The 22,218-nt window shown below is 34.5% G+C and overlaps 1 protein-coding gene across 11 annotated transcripts in view; it reads right to left on the reverse strand.

The window, feature by feature from the left end:
- Positions 1 to 578: 578 nt before the first annotated feature.
- Positions 579 to 22,218, reverse strand: part of LOC112045501 (multiple C2 and transmembrane domain-containing protein) — an 86,458-nt gene continuing 64,818 nt past the window's right edge. For 4 of the 11 annotated variants that reach the window (XM_052884730.1, XM_052884729.1, XM_024081723.2 and 1 more), the window contains 13 exons: positions 13,616 to 13,767; positions 12,198 to 12,356; positions 10,941 to 11,127; positions 9,274 to 9,470; positions 8,551 to 8,764; positions 8,219 to 8,364; positions 7,801 to 7,946; positions 7,466 to 7,534; positions 6,472 to 6,548; positions 5,956 to 6,062; positions 5,754 to 5,863; positions 4,945 to 5,042; positions 579 to 4,175 (listed from right to left, as the gene is read on the reverse strand). In XM_052884730.1, coding sequence (XP_052740690.1) covers positions 4,098 to 4,175; positions 4,945 to 5,042; positions 5,754 to 5,863; positions 5,956 to 6,062; positions 6,472 to 6,548; positions 7,466 to 7,534; positions 7,801 to 7,946; positions 8,219 to 8,364; positions 8,551 to 8,764; positions 9,274 to 9,470; positions 10,941 to 11,127; positions 12,198 to 12,356; positions 13,616 to 13,767 — 1,740 coding nt within the window. In that variant the 3' untranslated portion in view covers positions 579 to 4,097. Of the gene's footprint in view, positions 4,176 to 4,944; positions 5,043 to 5,753; positions 5,864 to 5,955; positions 6,063 to 6,471; positions 6,549 to 7,465; positions 7,535 to 7,800; positions 7,947 to 8,218; positions 8,365 to 8,550; positions 8,765 to 9,273; positions 9,471 to 10,940; positions 11,128 to 12,197; positions 12,357 to 13,615; positions 13,768 to 15,007; positions 15,156 to 18,576; positions 19,541 to 22,218 lie in introns of those variants that run through there. The other 7 variants (XM_052884734.1, XM_024081732.2, XM_052884749.1 and 4 more) reach the window with 6 other exon arrangements.

Here is a 22,218-nt window from a genome sequence, read left to right on the forward strand (position 1 = left end):
TTTTGTGCATTTTAATATTCGTGTATGCGTCCGTTAGATGTTATTAATATTGTAGTTTTATTGATTGCAAACTTCAGAGTGCTGACGATGAATGCCACTGTGCAGATAAATCTAGGGTTTGTTACACCGTATTAAGTTGCATTTAATTTTTATGTTGTATAAGGCTTGCCTTTGATTACAATCATGCCTGATGGAAAGCAATGATGAAGCGCGCTTGCTTAGAAGATACTAGAAGATAACTATTTACTCTTGCCTTGAACGTGCACAGATTGTACGTGTCAGGAAACGCCGGCCGAAAGGGCATTTCACATCTTAGCAGTTTTAAATAGAAACGTTGATGCAAAACGTTAAGCAATATTTAAGAAATGTAATAAAAGTATTCATATTTAAATAAATAATTAAAAGCTTGACGTGAATCGACGGCGACGTGTAAGTAGATTAGGATTTGAGGGTAGATTTGTATAAAAATTACAAAATTTATTTTTAATTAAATATTAAATATTAGTGGGAGCTATTGCTCGCAACTTTTATTATTAGTCATAATCATCATCGGTATTTAAAGTAAAATAAAACACAAATAATGTTATAAAATTTTAATTTTCTTAAAAATTGAAAAGCGTTAACATTGATCATCACTTTGTGTCTTAACATTAACTTATAACTATGAAAGGTGAATAGTAGAGGTACTCAAATATACAACATGACTGTGATTAATGTGTATTCTAAATTCTCTTGTATAAAAAGAAAATTTAGATTTTGAGATTTTAATTTAATAAATATATTTTTTTTTGTATATTTTAATAAGTACCGAAATGTAGTGTAGGTTCCTAGAAAGTTCTTAAATTTAGTTGTAAATTACATCTTTGGCCAGATAATGCAGATTAAACAATAAACAGATAATACTCCTACTTAATATTAATCATATTAAAAAATTCAATTCTGATCTAAAGTTAATATTTTTGGAAGACCAACATAATATAACCCTGGCAATTATAAATAAGACTACTTAATAAAATAAAAAGTTCCATTTTATATTAAAAACGTTGCAGCAATGCATCCATTAAAATGTGCATGATGTGCGTTCTAGTTGAAACAGTGCTTAGATGTGCTATTTTGCAAAGTAACAAGATATCAAGAATAAATGCTTATTAAGCATGACTAGAATTTTTAATGGTCAACATGTTATATCTTTTTAATAAATTAAAATAAATTATTAGTATTTCTTCGTATATTATTTCTATAGAGACGTTTTATGAAGATATTTTTAGCAAAAATAAGTTTTAAGACTTGTAGATATAATGAGAAATATTTTTGTACGTTTTTGATTAATTTTGTAATATGTGTATTCAAAACATCGGTTATAAATTTAAATTATTGATATAATTTGATTTTAAGTATATGAGTAAGTAAGATAGCTACGTATATTTTGGAACAGGATTAAATATTTAATGAGAGGAGTTTAAATATAACTTTGAAATAGATACATTCAGTGTTAATTCTCGATGATAAGTTATACTTATATAATGAGATTGGTCTCAGTCTTATGCTATTGCAGTTACTCTAAAATGTCTATTTCAATTGTATTTTATTTCATACCAACATTAACAAAAAATATAACATTTCTTACAAAACAATGGTAAATATTTAAAAATTCTATCTACATTTTAACATTATTCAGTTTTTTACATCCTTACAATTATTGCAAATAATATATTTTATGAGGATTCCTCTTATAATCATACGATATAGCTTAAAGTTAACTAGCGAAACCTAGAGAAGATGTGAGTATTACGAAATTTAAAAACAGCTATACTATACCTATTTATCATTAAACTAAAAATTGTTAAGTTATTAATTGGTGTTTCAAATATTATTTTAAACTAATCTGCCATGCAATAATACAAAAATTACAATATTATTATTATATTTAAAAATCACAGCTCATACCACGCAAATTTTATAAGCTTAAAAATGTTATAATAGTGATAACGACAGACTAATTATGAAGAAAAGCAAAGTGGTTTAGTTTTGTAGGTAGATTCAATTGCATATATATAATAACCCTTCTTTCAGTCGGGTAAAAATATAAACTAGACAAGTATATTTATTAATAAAACGTGAGATTTATTGGAAAATAAAAAAATCTCTACTTTGTTTTCGAAATATCTTTTATAAATATATATGTACAATGTGCTAATTCTATTTTACCATCTTAAATACAATGCGATTGGACATGACAATTCAAAATAACAAATCGTTCATAAAATTAAAATAAGAACGATTACGGCTATATAAACATTAATTAAAACTTAAACCTCAATTTTCCTCAAAGTAAAGTGACTTGGTATGGTATTGTATGGTATGGAATGGTAGGTGATTGGGTTAACATTGAAGAAAATTGAATTCTAAAATAAATTCTAAAAAAGAAAATTGAGGTTTAAAATCTTATTTCATGTTTATAAATAACGCCGTTAATGTTTTTTTGTAATACATAACTATTTGAATCATTATTTACCCTTCGTTAGTATCACTAACAAAATATCTAATGGACGTCTAAAACAGGTACTATACAGTGTATTTTATTTTTTCATTATTTTATGTGCATTTTGGTTCTTAATTGGTATTACACAGAAGTGGTTGTTACAAAAACTACCAAAATGGAAACACATTTTAATATATTGCAGTACAATTACCGATGAGCTGATAAATTTGAAAATTGCTAAATAATTTTAAATACTAAATTAAAATTAACATACACAATAAATTATGTAATAATTTTTTTCATCTCACTTGCTCGAATAAATAATTACTTTTGCTTGTCAAGTCAGCAAACAGAATTCGTTTTAACTGTTTAGGCCAACTTTATTTTAATATATTAGATTTTAGATTTTTTAATCAAACTTTGTTATCCAATATTTGCACTACAATTTTAGGAATACCCTCCGATTTTTTTTAATTTGTCGAGTCAGAGTGTCTTCATTTTTAGGTACACATTTTACCCATATTCTACCACAGTTTGTTAGGGTATTGACGATTTTAAATAAAAAATATTTCAATTATTCCTACTGAAGAAAAAATATATTATGGTGGTAACTTAAAAGCACTCGGCATATTAATATATTATTATTACCTAATAGTATAAGAATTACTTCTTTTTTGTATTTTTCGTTAGAATAAGTTAGAAAACGTAGGTGACCTAAAGTGGGTGTAGTCGATAAAATTATGAATTTTACTTTTACAGAGTTAACTCTGTAAAAGTAAAATTCATAATTTTCAAAATTTCGGTACGTAGAGTCCTTTTTATGAAAAAATAAAAAAAAAAAAAAGTCCCGCAGCTAAAACCTGAACAAAAATTGACAGCGCCTAACACAAATGACATGAACGCCATTTTCAAATGACAAAGAGCGTCAAGAACTTTACTTACGCTTTAAGTTGAAATATGCGCAATACAGATAAACTATTCGTTTTATTAAATCCGTAAGCGATTTGTTTAAGTTTAACGTAAATTATGTTTCAATTGTTTAGGTTTAGAAATTACACAGTATATTACTTACATGAAATTGGGTTGATAATACATAAGTAGGTAGGTGATAATTATTTTACTTTCCGTATATCTAGTGTTGCCGAACCACTAATAGCAAGTCCTGCCAATCCAAAATATTATCGATAATATTGATAGCATCGACTGAGTTACTTACCTACTAGTATACAAAGTGTTGGGTAAATGCCCTATCAAGCCGTCAACCAGGAGTTAGGGAGGTATAATACATGCCTATAAAAATATGAGCTTCCTAGTCCGAATCCTGATAAAGATATTCTGAGGACTTCAAGAATTTGTATATCTATTGATGAACAACAGTAGATACCATCGTATCTAGTTACCTAGTATTTATTGATATTAACGTCTCTATTATCAATTGTTTCGATAATAGGTAACGTATTATCATAATATTAACCAGCATCAATAATAAATAAGTAGGTACATAATTATTAATTACCAATATTTTGACTATTACTCCACTATCGATATATTGACAGCAGCTGATTGGCAACACTAAACCATAAACGGAAACTCATTATTTCTAAGTTATTGTGCGCTATGATGCTTTATGTTTCTTTCTTGCATCTCTTCTGTTCTCGTTCGGCGCGTGTGGCTTTAGTTCTCTAATGTCCAACTGTAATTAACAAACATACACTTTATTACTAATTTATGTATAATTACTGACCAGTGGCGTACTGGTACAAATAAAAAAATGGGGCCCCACTACTATCTAAACGGGTTAGTTAGTTATCAATTATAAATATTAGGTAATAGTTTTAAAATTCCGAGCCATCAGCTTTTTTTCGGGCGCTACAGGGCAGGTACCTAATTGAAATAATAAACAGTAACGACAAAAATTATTACAACGAATACTTGATGTTATTTAGCAATAAAACGAAATAAAAGATTAAAAGGTCTATTTTAGTTGCCATGATTATGCAATATTTATAAAAAATGCAATAATATATATCAAGTCATATTTATTTTGAAAATGGGAGAAATTTTCGAAAGTACAAAAGGTCTATTTTAGTTGCCATGAAAAAGTCGAAAACCTAAAATTAAAGTTACGAGGGTTCCAAACGCGCCATGGCATAATAAGTATTGTCCTGCGACATGCGATAGAATAGACGGACGAAAAAATTTGGAAAACAAAAATGTACCTAATACCTACTTAAGCAAAGATAGGTATTAAACTATATACAAAATTAAATGGCAGCTCGTTCCCAGTAAATGTTTAAAACATTTATTCAACGGGTAGCTTATTTCCCTTCCTCATATGCCCGCCCGCTCCAAACTCAAGCAAAGTTGACTATATTATACGTTAAATAATATATGCATCGTTTCCAAGTCGAAAGTGCAGTGAGAGAGAAACATAATTCAATGAATTGTTGATGAAAACTTACTAAAGTTTCGTCGTCTGGAACTCTCGATAATAAGTCTAGCACCTCATTATTTGGTATTGTGTGAGGACGCAGAATCTTCCTAGTAAACTTATTAATACCTGAAAAAAAAAGGTAATTTTATTACAACGAATAACCTATTTGTATATACACAGTGTATGTGTGTGACTTTAATTTTTTTTAATTAATACATAAACAGGCTGTATGGTCAAGGAATTTCGACTAAAAAGTAAAAAAAAAACCCACCACTAGCCAAGTGGCACGTCGATTCTCTTTCTACGTTAACGCTTCAAAAACTAGAAAAATGTATGGGAATGACAGATCTTGATCACGTGACCTGTCGATAGCAAATGTCATTCCCTTACATCTTTCTAGTTTTCGAAGCGTTGGCGATTATAGAAAGAGAATCGACGTGCCACATGGCTAGGGGTGCCGGTCCTTCTTTTGATATTTCTTTAAATGGTATTTAAATGACTAAAATCGAGAAGACACAAACATGGGATTTCTAAGGCGAGGGTGAACGGAAGTGTCAAATGTTGGAAGGGGAAGGCCACGGCGAACGTTCCTGAATGAAATCTAGGACATTATCTAGATTCTTCTAGATTATAGGTCTTAGTTCTTGATTCTTAGGTCTAAGGCTCGAAGAATTCTAAGCCGTCGAAATTGTATGAAAGAATTGATGAAAATGGAAGAAGCAAGGGATATATTATGTAAGTGGAAGGACGTGGTCTTTGCCTAGCACTACGGGAATGCAACGAGCAGAGGATGATAGTATAGGTATGTATGTGTTTTTGAAATCTTAGCGAACTTACCCCACGCCATGAGGAGATATCTTAAAGGTATCAGGTACAAAACAATCATGGCTCCTATTAACATTACTATTGCTATGTAACTAAGATATGGCACCGTAAAGTTCATCAGGCTGTAACAAACAAAAAATATTATATTACAACTTTATTACCAAGGTATTTCTGTTAGCTGTGTTCTCAACACTCTTGAGATTGTTTAACTTACTTTTTGACAGCTTCCCCCAACGAAGCGACGTAGCCTATCGCGTTCTGTACAGTCTGCGTCACTTCCTGTATCGCTTGTAATCTCTCCTTCAGAGATTTCTTCTCTTCCTACAAATAAAATATGAATAAAATTATGTATAACGTGCTTATAACAGCCAAAGCTGGCGGTACATCGTCTCTATTCAGTATGGTTCTAAAGTAAACCCAGTAGGTATTTGTTACGCAAAACCTTTACTTTAACAACAAGTAATAACAAATTGAACCCATTAAACATAGAAACTCCTGTAAATAAAGCGGTAATCTAATGCGAGCTTCAAACCTGCAGTTTTAACAATACAGACGAATTTTTCAGTTAAATCATCCTTCAGTCAATTTAATCGTTTAATGTAGATAGCTATAGAGAGAGAACTATACACATTCCTTCTGCTAGGTTACGACTGCAGTTTGTTAAAGTGCCAACGAATTTGAGCTTTAAAACATAAGTTTCCTTTTGTACTGTTAACAATTAATATCTCACCTTATCTACTTCCTCTTCATCGTCTTCTTCCGCTTGTAAGTCATCATCGTCCACAGGAATTAGTAAAGGATTACCTCCTGAAAATGTTATGTTAATAAGTTCATTGGATATTTACCCCGTATTACATACAAACCATCACGTTTCACTTCCATAGGGGTAGACAGAAACTACTTGATATGATCCTTGCTTAAATCTTCCTTGCTTATACCAATCTCATCTATGCTTTCATACAAGTTCATCGGCTTAGGGTACTCTTGACCTGGCTTTTAATGAGATGGATTTGATCCAGAAACGTTTGCCTTGGCCGTCCCCTTCCAACATTTCCATTCACACTCGCCTTTTGTTAGTATCCTTTCATTCATACTCTCTACTAATCATTTAAGCATGCCTTTCTTTTCTTACCTCGTACGAGTACTACGTCGTATTAGATATACTACTATTCTAGGCTACTTCTGCCTAAAGGTCAAAGTGAGCTGTTTGAAATTTTGAATTACCTTATAACCTTTCTTTATGACTTATCTACCAAATTTAGTAATTTACCAAATCGAAACCGGTCCGGGGCGTGCACCTCCATCTTTTCAGTTGTGTGCATTTTAAGGAATTAAATATCACGTGTCTCTAACGGTGAAGGAAAACATCGTGAGGAAACCTGCATACCAGAGAATTTTCTTAATTCTCCGCGTGTGTGCAGTCTACCAATCCGCATTGGGCCAGCGTGGTGGACTATTGGCCTAACCCCTCTCATTCTGAGAGGAGAGGAGGATTCTCGAGCTCAGCAGTGAGCCGAACATGGGTTGATAACGAACGAACCAAATTTAGTAGGTTTTTGAATTAGTTCCAGTAATAGCGTTATTACATTACTGGTAATTTATATAGTAATAAAATATAGTTATTTCGACAGTGATGTATTTACGTAAGCTGTTAGTTTTTCACATACGTTGCGTGTTATCAAAACAGTCATGCAAAGCTGGACAACGTCTATTTTAAAACTTACTGTAAACCGTGCTACGAGTAACGAACACCCACGGTAAACATCTAAGTCGTTTTACTTTAGCTATAAAACCTAAAAAACACGTACTTGACACTTTTAGTTCGAAACAGTTTCTTTTGCTTATAAAGTTTAGTAAATAGATAGTTTTCTAAAACATTAACAAAAATTACTAACAAAAACTTAAAACTAAATACAACAAGGATGAACTTAATGAAATAAAATGTTATAAACGAAACAAAATTAATAAATTAATGATGAAGATTAATGATTTAAATAGACTAAAATCCCTAAAAGATAAAGAAATTCGAAAATTAAAAAGAAATAATGAAATAACTTACCAGTCAACCTATAAATGAGCCAGTTCCTTGTAAAGAAGACAAGCAGTAGGAAAGGCATCATCCACATTTGGTAGTTGTAGCAAAACGCTAACCACGCGAGAAGACCAATAAACGATCTCAGTCTAGATTCCCATTCAAAACAGTCTCTGGAAATAAAGTTAATTTTAATCACGACAGTTAAAACTCACTAAAGGTTGTTTGAACCTAATATCGGATACATTTCAAACCATTCATATCAAGTATTCTAAAACCAAAGGTGCATATTATTGCAGATGTTCGAATACTTCTCATCCCCAGATTTCAAGGAATTTGATTTATTGATAAACTTTAAAACAAAATATGTATTTATTTGTGACAGGTACTTAATTCAGGAGCTAAATTAATTTATGTTAAGCCTAATAAATTACGTAGCACTTACTGTAAAATTTTGCCAAATTCTAAAAACCACATAATAATAGCTTTTAGTCTCATGACATTTCGTATGAAGAGTTGCCTCTTGAATTTTGCTTCTTGATGCATGTACTTCGGCTCTATTGGGTTGACCACTCGTATTGCTGCTTTGAGCTGTAACAATTAAACCAGTAACTTTGGCATGCATTGCATTGATTTCTCTTACTTATTCAAGTAACCATCTGGGATCGCAATCTTCGGAAAGCTTCAGATCTGAATGAATATGAATTTATACGATATATAAAAGAGGAAGACAAGAGAAATTGGAAGAACCAAAAATATAACTTAGTTCTATCTTACCGGATTCCATATTACACTCATTTCCAGCAATATTTGCGGGTAGTTGCCTTTCGCGCGTGCTCTCATCTTCTTGTCTTTCAATGCGAACCACCTTTTCTCCCCGTTCCTTATGTTCAGTAACGGTACTGCTAACTTTCCGAGAAACTCTACTTTATGGTCGTGGTCTTCATCGTATACTGTTAATTCTAGTATTGAGCTTATGTCTTTTACTGTGCTGAAATGTAGGCCAGAGTTTATTTTTTAATTGATATCGTTTGTATGGTCATCTTGATGTATAAAATAGTTGGTGTTACGTTTGTTTAGAAAAAAATATACATATAACTATATGTGAAGTTTTACAAGTCGAGAAGTCTTATAATTTGTACTCGTCTATGAACATTTAGCAATTGATACTTTAGATAGACAACTGGTTACAGCATAAATGTAATAACAGAATGTTATCAGCTGGATTCAAATTCAAAAAATTAAAAATTTAAGAATTCATACAAATATGCAATTCTCATCTTTGCAGAATTAAAATCTTTTGTTTACACAAAGATATTTTACTCCCATTTGGGATGTCACAAGCGGAAGCGGAAATGCAATCTTATTATCATATTCTCTAGCCTCCAACTCTCTGTTAGGTTAGATTCCACCTTTATCGTGGCATCTCTAGTATGCTCTTTATGCAGGTAATTCGCCGCTTTAATAATAATGTTACGCGATGTTTAACCATCTACTTACAATGTAAATATCTTCATCCAGTTGGGCGTTAATGTCTTATACTCAGTATGCGTTTGTAGTCTCGAGTTTCCCAGCTCGAGTACACAGAAGGGATCTGATTTTCCTCCTAAATCGGCCGCCGCTAAGCCTTTAGCGCCGTAAACTTTGACGCACAGCCAACCTACTCCGCTTGTTGTTTCATTTAGGCGATACCACGTCTAAAACATATCCATCCATACTATTACTTACCTAAACATGCCAAAGCAAGTCTGTTTGTCTGTCTGTTACCTTTTCACGGCTTAACTACTGAGCCCATCGATATAAATCGTTAGATAGGCCCTTCAATATTAAAGAACGCACAATTTTATGTCATTACCCAAAGACGTGCACGCACATAGATAAGCTTAGTATGTAACAAGAGCATGCTGTGAGTAGACGTGGACTTAAAAAATATTTATTGTTTTTTCTTATTTTAATCCCTTAATTATGCCTTCGTGTTCATTTTGAAAGTGTAAAAACACATGCCACAACATGAATAAAGAGAAATGTGTTACGAGCGATGACGTACTCAATGTGCGAAACCAATGACAATTCCGCGACGCTTTGAGGTCCATCTAACGATGTATGATTACCTATAAAGTAAACCGTGACTGAACCGAATGAAATTTGTTAAAGAGATAAATAGGACATTGGAGTACTTTTGGCTACTTTTATCCCGGAAAAAATCCATGGCTCCCGCTGGATTATAAAAAAGAAAATTTCACTTTTTGTGTTTGTTTACGTGATACTGACAAAATCCAGAAGGAAAAACTTATAGCTTGCGGAGTACAAAAAGGAATTATATTTTATTCAGCTGATCTAAGCCAGTGCTCATGTGCAGCGTTGAATTGAAAGCATCCATTGTTAAAGACTTTCTAATGATAGCGTTGGAAAAATGCCAACATTCTTCGTTCACAAAGTAAGCACTGTTTTGGATGGGTTTTTGCACATTTAAAAACGTCTAATCCATTACCTTTCGTGAATAGTATGTACTAGCCTACGCCCCGCGGTTTCACCCGTGTAGTTTATATTCCCGTGAGAATACGGGGATATATAAATATATATGACACTTACAAATAACGTGGCTTTCTAATTTTCAAAATCGGTCCAGTAGATCCAGAGATTTCCCCCTACAATACCACAATTTTTTATCTCTTCATAACATTAGTATAGATTTATCTACTCGTAACTTTAGTAATGAAATAAAAAAAAATAAAAAATCCGACTGCCAAGCTGGTCGCACCTAGTTATCCGCGTGTTTTGTTTAGCGATTAATAAACAACGTTTTTCAAATTGTAGGATTTATAAAATAGCCATGATAACATTTTGAAATTCTCTTGACGAGCCCTTGAATTTGATACCTTTATCGCATTATTCGAAAAATATATTTTTTTCCCTAAAGTCTATAGCGTATCACAGTCGCCGTGTTGGTTTTTTTTTAACTTCACATGTCTAAGAACACTTGAGCTGTTATGCTTGGGCAAAGACGAAACTAACGATAGATATCTTAATTACGTAAATCCGTTCAGTGGTTTGGAAGATATGAGGTCATAAAGAATATTACATACATACATACAAGATACGCGCGGAAAACATAACCCCTCTTGCACTCGGGTAAAAAGTACGTAGTAGTAGCTAAATGTACTTACATATCTCCTCTCTATAATTTCGATATCTCTAGGATTCTCCCTATAACTGGCGAGGTCTGTGATAGTCTCTGACTGGGTGGTGCCACTGATTGTGAGGAGGAGAAATATCTGCCCATTCCCGTCTTCCAATTCTTGCCATATGTTGTGCGTCTTCTCTCTTTCTAACCGGGATAAGTCTATCGCACATCTGGAATTATTTGGGGCATGTTTATATTGTTCATAACATATGAGTATTACTAGTTTATTTCAGTGCTATTGTTTGAAGTAAGCGAGAATTATCCCCATAAATATAACTATTTGTGTGCCAAGTCTATCTCCGCTAGTTACCATAAATAACCATTTTTTTTACATTATACAGGCGAGCGCTTGGCGATGATGCAGCTTAGGGAGGAACGCGCTTGCCTAGAAGATGCCTATTCACTCTTGACTTGAAGAAGCCAATGTTGTAGGTGGTAGGGAAAACAGAAGCTAGAAGGGCATTCCATAACATCGCAGTGCGGATCAGGAACGAAGAGCCGAAACGCTTCGTACGCGTCCAAGGGACATCAACTGCGTATAGATGCATGGATAACTACCTAGGGACCATTGAATAAAGTTGTAAATCGAGCTGGAAATGTAACAAACAAACTCACTTTACACTTTTACTACCATGAATGATGCAATAATATTATACACCAGCTAAACACGGGACCAATGTCCAATGTGGTTAGCTGGTTCAGCTACGGGCAATGAGGTCCAGGGTTCAAATCCCGGGCCAGGCCATTAAAAAATACGTTATTGGAATTTTTCTTACAAGAAAAATCTTAATAGTGCCTGGAGTTGGGAAGTTGGCGGTGTTGGTACATCCCCGTGTCTCGGAGAGCACATAAAGCCGTCGGTTCTGCGCCTCACTGGTCGTGTCGGTCTGCCGTCCCATCAGACTATGAGAGTGAGGCAGAAGAGAGTGCACCTGTGCTTGCGCACTCACTAGTGCACTATGGTATCTCCTGCGTAAGGTTAATCTCATCGCGAGATTGGCCGCCGTTGCCGATAAAAAAAAGAAAAAGGAAAAAAAACAATTCGGTTGGGAGCATACTATTATTAAATACAATTTTTTACCTCATAATAATGACGAAGCATTTGTAACGTATCTGGCATAAACGGCCAATGAATATATAAATAAATTGATCTCGATTACATTTCGTTTTCAGAAAAGCGGGCGGTTTTCCTAGTGAACTAGCAATTTATATGATAAAGAGGGTCCCGTAGAACGCTTACCTTCCTAAAAAGTCATCTTTCGTCTGTTTGTCTTTGTCCCATACGGTTACTTCTAGTATTTGTTCCTGGTCGTCGTATAGATGTAGGTCGAACTGTTCCAGCCACGAAGGATGGAGTGTCTTCCATATTACTTTACTTTTGTATTTCTCGTTTCCTAACCTGTATTCATAAATAAAAAAATATACTAGAATAATACATCGATATCGCTCAGTGACGTAACGTGAACTAATCTATACTAGGGATACTCGACAATCATCGATGTTCTATGATCATCAACGTTGAAAGGAAAAACATCGATGTTTTAACATCGGAATCAATAATCAATCATCGATGTTATCCACGGACTTACTTACGTAACAAATTACGTGTTATATAAACACATTCACATTTTATTGTGTTGTTAATTATTATCATTGCTAAAATTATCGATGTTAGGTATCTAAAATCGATCTTCGGTTTGTGATGAATATCGAATATCGATGTTGAGCTTTCGATCATGACATCGATGTCGAAATCACAACAAGCCCCATTTTCCACTATATTTTTGCTACCATCAATACTTTTAGTAATATAAAAACCGCATCACAAGGCCCCTCTTAGTGATATATAGGGGCCCATTTCACCCACGTCTAGCTACCCTACTGATAAAGTAACAACGCAACGCATCCTAATTTATTTGTCAATCTTTCTAATTACTGTAATTGTCCTTATTTTACTGTAATTTTGTTCTAGATGGCCCCGTGAATAAGAGTAGACAGTGACGTATTTACAGTAATTTAAAATTGCCTTTCTAAATAATCAATTAACATTTTATTACTTTTCAACTATTCTAGTTTTTCAACAAAAACATACCAAATACCTACTCAAATACGTCGAATAATTTTAGAGTACACTGGGTAGCGTAATATACCTATGTCTATTAAAGATTATGTCACTCATTATATATGCACTTATTTACGAAAGAAATTTTAATTTTCTCGATGACTCGCATAACAAATTATATTACTCACGTAACAAATGACATTAATAAGGAAAAAATAAGAAAAAAAAATGAGCCGTGATAGCCCAGTGGATATGACCGCTGCCCCCGATTCCAGAGGGTGAGGGTTGGAATCTGTTCCGGGGCATGCACCTCCAACTTTTCAGTTGTGTGCATTTGAAGAAATTAAATATCACGTGTCTCAAATAGTGAAGGAAAAGCATCGTGAGGAAGCCTGCATACCAGAGAATTTTCTTAATTCTCTGTGTGTGTGAAGTCTGCTAATTCACATTGGACCAGCGTGGTGGACTATTGGCCTAAAACCTTTCTTTCTAAGAGGAGAATCTAGCTCAGCAGTGAGTGTGCTCAGAGTGAGCCGAATACAGGTTGGTACTGATGAAGGAAAAAATATCAAAATGTCTTTTAATTAACAAAATACCTAAATTTACAATAAGGGTCACTGGATCTGGTCTCCACATCCATGGCGGGCAGGTTCTTGGCCTCCACCAGCACGATAGTCACCACGGAGCTCCATATCTGCGCCTTCAGCCGCTTGTTCACGTCGCTCAGCCGAGTGTTCTTCAGCAGGTACTGGAAACAATTTTTTTTTAATTCTTTTTTATTTTTGGCTTGCGCTTGACTACCACCACATCTGATGGAAAGCAATTAAGGTTAGTGTGGATAGTAGTCGCGCTTGCCTGGAAAGTGCCAATTCACTCTTGCCTTGAAGGTGTTAAGATTTTCGGCAGGAAACACAGACGCCGGAAGGGCATTTTACAGAAAAGTTTTAGAAATAACAATGAATCCTATCCTACTCCTACTAATATTATAAACGCGAAAGTTTGTATGGATGTTTGGATTTATGTTTGGATGTTTGTTACTCTATAACGCCGCTACTACTGAAGCAATTTAGCTGAAATTTGGAATGGAAATAGATTTTACTCTGGATTAACACATAGGCTGAAATAATCCATGGTTTCCCGAAATTTGCGAAAACTGATGATTTTGATGATATGACTGTTTGTTACTCTTTCACGCCTTAACCACTGAACCGAATTAGATAAAATTTGGTATTAAGGCTTTTTATCCCGGAAAAATCCATGGTTCCCGAGGGATTTGTGATAAACTAAATTCCACGCGGACAAAGTCGCGGGCGTCCGCTAGTTTTAGGTTTAATAATAGTAGTAGGCTTTTATAGCTTGGCAACTTCGTTCGTAACACTCCCGATGTTGCGCGCGGGCCGGGGGGCGTGTAGCGATGAATGAAAAACCCACGACTGATTCACATCATATCCCCGCACGCACGATTTCACACCCGCGCAGTCTTTTCACCCGTCACCTGCATATCATGGGAGTGTTATCAACGAACTTTTTTGATTCTTTTTCGGGTTTAAGTTTCAAATAGAAACATATAAAGACGATATAGGGAATTTTAAAAACCAACCAAGCACCGTTTCCGTAGCAGAATATCGACTGACCCGTTTTAGAGATACCTGTACTTAGAGATACAAATACGCGTACGATACGCGTTTAAATAAATAAATACGAGTGTAATCGTTGAAAGGTTAGTTACAGCGTTCTGCTTCTGCCACTGCGCATTCTGTAAAGTTACAGCGATGTTACATCGCTCATTTTAACAAATACAATTAAACTCGTTATAAGCAAATACATAGACGAGTAAATAGCGAACTCACACCCCTGATCTTAAATTAATGGGTATTAATATTTTAATTAAAACATCAATAAAACAAATGAGTGTTATTCACAGGATTATTATGTACCACAACAATACAAAGACATGCACCGCCACCAAAACATATTCACATCAATACCCTATGAATACTGTCGCCTTTCCTCATAAGCCGAGGGAACCGGTTGCCAATCTTCTCGAGGAGTTCACAACAGGTGTTATTTGGAGTTGGAATGTTGCGTTTGGATCCAGGTGGTAGACTTCCAGCTCTTGGGCGGATTTCTGACGTTCTGTGAGAGAGATGACTTTTTTTAATTTTTTACTTCTTAGGTATATGATATTTATGATAGGAGTTATAATAACTTGCTTAATATCATATTATGGCAGCGTTCGGCTCTGATTTCATCTGTACACAAGACATCCAATACAATTCTACGTGAATTTAATGAATTTTTATTTCATTTACTTTGCGCTAGTTCATGAAGTATTAGTTATTTTGGATAAGCATATAGTTTGAATTTCTCCAAATTATAGTACAAAAATCTCATTATAAACATATTATTTCAGTGTAACAAATACTAACTAAGCTAAGCTAGCTAGTTAGAGTCAATACCCAGCGGCGTATCTTGCTTTGCCCCTGTTTCACAATTACTTGGGTATTTGGGTAATTGGGTATTAATTAATTGTATTACACAATTAATTAAAACCCAATATACGAGCGACAAATCCCGAAAATCACTTAGACGGAGAACTAGAGGTGCTAGAGGTTTAGAACTTAGAGGTTGCAGGGAGCCGCTGAATGCTGGCGGATCGAAACTGTGTTGTTTAGAAGTCTATCGGCTGCTAGTGATGATAATGTAGGCGTATACTTTAGTGTTATCAAATGTTACAAACAAATATTACAGTTAAGCTTGAACTTACGAATAAATAATGTGCCTAATTGGCATAACTGTCGGCCATAAAAGCGGCGACCCAACGCTTAACGAGCTTGCAACTGCTAGTTTAGTTCCGTAAATTTCCAACTAAAGACTTTTTAAAAGAAAATCCATGATTAAAAAAAATATTAATCTAACAGTGAATCTTAAGATGTAAAGTGTAAAGTGCATTTGAATTTTTTTATTAGGTATATCTGTAAAATTAATATTTCTTTAAAAAATATCTTTTTAATTGCTGTTATTTTTTTTAATGAAATATTCTTGTTGTAGGAGCAGGAAATACTTATACATACACAAAAAGTTATAGTATTATAAAATCATCAATTGAGTTAATTAATATCCATAAAAATAATAGCACCTTCGGATACCTTCGGTTTTAAGCTTTTTATTACCCACCCCCGTATTAGAGCAAATTAAAACATTGTAACTATAATAATTTATGGAAAAACGTTGTGGATTGCAGTTTCCTTCGATAGATTTCGATTTCGATACGGTTCTAATTTTTTTAATAATTATCCTTTTTCTAAGTAATCCTTGTATCAGAGTTGTTTGCTCTTAAGGCAATAAATGATTGGATCGCAGTTTCCTATTTCGAATTCCAAATTTCTGGTTCACAGATGGTGCATAAACATTTCACAACATTGCGTTCCATTTTTCACGCGAGCGCACACCACTGGCCGGCGTACATGGCTCTCGCAACAAAACATACATCATACAATCTCCTTGCGTTGCTACATGATCGTAAATGTTGCAATTTATTATATTCCACTGTATCAACTACGTTGTGTGAATAAAACTACATTTATGGATTGTTTTGTTGTGTTTGGACTCAGACGTAATTACAAAAATATGAAAACTAATGTCGAACAAAGTTTATGATTCACAACACTTGTCAGGACAACTTAATTAACAAATAAAACTGTAACCAAAATAAGACCCTAGACTGGCAGAGGCAGACCTTGAGTGAAGTCACGCACATGTGAACGATTTGTGTAGGGTTAAAGGCAGATATCTAACACTCCCCTTTTCCACTCGAGTCACTCTCCCCGCCTATCCCAAGTAACCCATAAAGTATTACACAACAAGAGATGTGGACGGCTCGAACGCCATGAGCAGACTGAAGCCATCCATGTACTGCAAGTCGTTGCAACGCGGCGATAACATTTTTTTTATTCTTTACTAGTTAGCCCTTGACTACTATCTCACCTGATGGTAAGTTATGATGCAGTCTAAGATGGAAGCGGTCTAACTTGTTAGGAGGAGGATGAAAATCCTCACCCCTTTCGGTTTCTACACAGCATCGTACCGGAACGCTAAATCGCTTGGCGGTACGTCTTTGCCGGTAGGGTGGTAACAAGCTACGACCGAAGCCAGACCTGGACTAATTAAGAAAATCTCAATCTGCCCAGCTGGGGATCGAACCCAGGACCTCCGTTTTGTAAATCCACCGCGCATACCACTGCGGCACGGAGGCCGTCAAAAGTTACACTAAAGTTAATATAATACGCCTACATAATCATCATCATCATTAGCAGCCGATGGACGTCCACTGCTGAACATAGGCCTCCAGTAAGGACTTCCCAACAACACGGTCTCGATCCATCAGCATCCAGCGGTACAACATATAGTAACTAATTTAAATGGATGGACATAAGATTTTGATATATTTTTTTAATTGGGTAAAGTTCCACTTAACTGGGATGATTTTAACGGTTTTTCATCTAAATCATCTTAAAAATTATTAAGTCATTTATAACTTGTTTTTTCTAGGTATATAGTTATTGAAACATGCAAGCAAGGAGCTTCGCTTTGAAGTTCTTAGTTAAAACAATGATATAAACTGTCGTTGAGTTAAAATAAAATTGTAGAAAACATAACCTGTAACCAAATCGATAGCAAAAATCATGGAGTCTATTTCAAGTACTTACGAAAGATATGGTTTAATGAACGTAAGCGTTATGGTAAATAGGCTTATGATAAGCTTTGCTCCAACAGTTTGCTTAATGATAAAAGCATTAGCGTATATTGTACATTAAGCCCCCATTCGCACGAGAGTTTTTTTAACGAACGTTAAAAAAGCGTTCAAATACAACAAATGCATTCCCAAGTATATGTTCACATGACAGCGTTTTTAAAACACGACGCTTTTTCTCGAGCAGTGTTGCATTTTCAATTTTGGGCGTTGGAAACAGAGCTTCATTTAACTTTATATTTGAACGCTTTTTTAACGTCCGTTAAAAAAACTCTCGTGCGAATGAAGACTAAGCCGAACAAAGACTGACCCGTTGTGTCTATTTACAAAAAGGAGGGACAGGTAATTTTTGAGGAACCTTTTGAAATTACTGTACTTATCTAAATTAACATTACGAGTATAGAGAGGTATGATTTTTTCGTTTATTTGTTATGATATAACTCAAAAACTAGTCGACCAATATTAAAAACTCTTTTATCATTAGAAAGCTACATCTTCACCAAGTAACTAAGGTCATTTTGGATATTTATAGTCCTACAGGAATGTTTGAACTACAAAGGTGAAACCGCATGTAATTAAATGTACGTGTAAATCTTGAATTTTTTGAATTTTATTTGAATTTACAAATTATTCTTGACTCAGTAATCTCATGAGCAAGTATTTTGATAGTTTTCGTGTTTGGCCTCAACCAGATTATCATCATACGCAACAGTATCAACAGCAATCATTGCACGGTTCCCTGACCAATTCATTACAAAATTAGACAAAATAGCTACAAATACAAATGAAAAGTCTAAAAAATACCTTTCATCACTAGAAGACAGGCGAGATAAACAGGATTCACTCGAACTGTAGAAGCTGCAGTCATCATCTATAGCTAGGTTTGATGTCGACACACATCTCCTATATAGAACGCCATTTCTTTCTACTGTAAGGAATTCTTTGCAAATCTGTTTAGGATCGACGTTCATAGGTTCATCTATAATGACAGATGGAATCGATAATCGATCTGTTTGTGTATCTGTTGAATTTGAAGACGTTTCATCTGTAGGGTCTTTATCATCAGAATTCGTTTCTCGGTCTCCATTAGAACTTCTGTCTTCTGAAAGATTTGACTTAAGCTTCGATATTTTTGCTTCTATTTTAGTTTGCATCTGATCCTGAAAGTCTTCTACACGATTGTTGATCTTTTCGTGTAGTTTGATCAGGCGATTCTTCAGCCTTTCCAATTTGTTTTCTTTGTCGGACATTTTCGCTTCGTCGAATCCAATTTTGTGCAAGTACTGTTATTTATTTGACATCTTTAAATTGTCTTAATCACTTTTCTAATACACAGAATTTTTCATATCAACTCATTGTAATAGGTCTCGATGGATCGACTGAAAATTCTATAGCAATGAGTAAAACTAGTTTTAATACCAATAGCTTGGCAAGTACAATATTGAATTTAATGTTATACTATTCGATATATATTTACAGTTCCCGTTGTATTGTGATTCTCGGAAATCACAATTGGACACCCGGACAAAGGACTCGATTTAAAATTTAAATAGCCTTGTGAGCCGATAGCATATTGATACGAATAATACAGTAGTGCAGAAATACAATTTGCACAACAAACACACGAGTATGTGAATAGCGATTACGCGTTATTTTTTGTTAATATTAAAAACTCTTTCGAATGCTTTTTTCCAATATAATAACAAAAACATTATAATAAATATTAGCTGTCCCGACAAACGTTATTTGGCCTTGTAAATTGTGGGGTGGGTCACACTTATCATTTAGGGTTATGAATAATAGATATCCGATATGCATACAAAATTTCATAAAAATCTGTGCAGCCGTTTTGGAGAAGTTTGATAAAAGATACCGAGACACGAGAAATTTATAAATAAGATTATACTCCTATCTAATATATAAAATTCTAGTGTCGCGGGGTGCATACATAAATGCAAAATTATCTTAGAAACTGTATAGCATGGCTATTCTTTAACGATGTTCTATATAACTCGCATGTGCGAGTTTCGATTTCACCGCCATCTTTCTCATTCTACAGTTAAGTTTTAAGTTTTAAAGTGTTAAGGCTTAAGTTTTACTAACGTTTGCCCGTAGCTGTAAAACGGAGGTCCTGGGTTCGATCCCCAGCTGGGCAGATTGAGATTTTCTTAATTGGTCCAGGTCTGGCTGGTGCGAGGCTTCGGCCGTGGCTAGTTACCACCCTACCGGCAGAGACGTACCGCCATGCGATTTAGCGTTCCGGTACGATGTCGTGTAGAAACCGAAAGGAGTGTGGATTTTCATCCTCCTCCTAACAAGTTAGCCCGCTTCCATCTTAGACGGCATCATCACTTACCATCAGGTGAGATTGTAGTCAAGGGCTAACTTGTCAAGAATAAAGAAAAGAAAAAAAGCTTAGCTCGTATTCGTGTGGATTTTATTCAGACAATGTAGAGACAGAATAACAAGTCTTATAAAAGCCACGGAATGAACAAAATTGATGACACTATAAAAGCATAGATAGCCGAGGGAATTATTCTTAGAATAGCAAAATAACAAAATCTTCGGCTGTATTCGATAAAGATTTATAGCTAATTTCGATGAAACAAACCTTTTCAGCTTTTTTGTTCGAGGAAAAATAACATACAATGTGCTGTTTTATTTTTCCTCGAATAAAAAGTATCAACTACTAATATTATAATGCAAGTCTGTCTGTCTCACTAAATATAAGGTTAGCGGTTTTGTGTGACTGTAACCCACATTTTGGGTCATATGGTAAAATCAATTTTTCATACATATCTACTGTATCTAAATACTAAACTAAATATATCAAACATTGAACTAAGGTCATATTAGTCAAAGGTCGTATTTATTCAATTGGTATTTTATCCTTAAGAATGAAAGCTTGTTGGTACATTTGAATAAAAACCATTTCCACGCGTACGGACGAAGTCGTATAGGATCGCTAGTTTCCTATAAACCGTGTTAGGTATTGTTTTCGTGAAAATTCTGTTGTAAATCTATTAACGACCTGTTAAATCTTTCCTGGAATTAACTGTTATATTCCAAACTAGCGGACGCCCGCGACTTCGTCCGCGTGGAAGTCGTTGTAAACTTTCAACTACCCCTATCCTACCCTACCCTATCCCAACCCTACCACTACCCTACCCCTACCCTACCCTACCCCTACCCTACACTACTCCTACCCTACCCTACTTAACCCTACCCTACTCATTAAGGCTGCACTTCTTTATTTATTCCCCCCCCGCGAGTTGCATCGAGCGCGGCAACCGTTACACAAAAATAATCCATATAGCATGAATTAGTATTCACGCGCGATGGCTTAGCGTATTTCTTGTATAACTTTGGTGTTTCTTTACCGATTTCTATGATTCTTTTTTTATTGAATAGGTAGTAATGTTAACTTTTTTAGTTAGGGATGAGTGATGAGTGTTATAAATATAAGAGTAGGCAAATATAATTAGAAAGCTCCGAACTGCTAAGCTATCGGGAGTTACACGTGTTATTGTGAGTCAACCATAAAAGATAGACATATATATGCTGTTGTGTTTTTATAGATAATTTTAAGAAGAACATTTCCGTCATAAATGATTCCCATGTAGCTTTAACCATTAAGGCTGTACACGCGACGGAAGCTTGAAAAATTGAGTAACTTCTCCCGTTTTCTCAACATTTCTCTTCACTGCTCTGCTCCTATTGATCGTAGCGTAATGAAAAGTATACTATAACCTGCCCAGGAGTATGTAGAATAATTGTACCAAATTTCGTTAAAATCCGTCCAGTAGTTTTTGTTTCTATAAAGAACATACAGACAGACAGACAGACAGACAGACAGACAGACAGACAGACAGACAAAAAATTTACTGATTGCATTTTTGGCATTAGTATCGATCACTAATCACCCCCTGATAGTTATTTTGGAAATATATTTCATGTACAGAATTGACCTCTCTACAGATTTATTATAAGTATAGATTTCGAGGAAACAATATATTAGTGAGAAACCTGTCATAACGTTTCTCAACTTTGTTCTCTCATATATCGAGATGTTGTGTAATGTAATATATAATTGTGGAAATACTCTAATGTAATAAATAGCTTTCAGTTAGCCTGTATGCATAAAAGCATCGCCTTCAAATTAATCAGTAGGTAATCAACGGAAAAGCATAAGTAACATAATATGATGTTATTTATCGCTTTTTAGTTTAGTTGGTACTTTTTATGTTTTTGAAGTCAGAAGCAGTTTTTTTATTATAACTTTTTATTTTTCCATTTTTAGGGTAGTCTTACTAAATATAGATCTAGGCAAGAAATATTTCGCCAAATTACGTTACAATCCGTTATCCCTAATGACAGTTACAACCCATAAGTGGAAAGTCCTTGTCAATACAAATTAGTGATACCCAAGCACAAGGTAGCTAGTGT

The sequence above is a fragment of the Bicyclus anynana genome, chromosome 2 (assembly GCF_947172395.1).
Source record: "Bicyclus anynana chromosome 2, ilBicAnyn1.1, whole genome shotgun sequence".
Taxonomy (NCBI): Eukaryota; Metazoa; Arthropoda; class Insecta; order Lepidoptera; family Nymphalidae; genus Bicyclus; species Bicyclus anynana.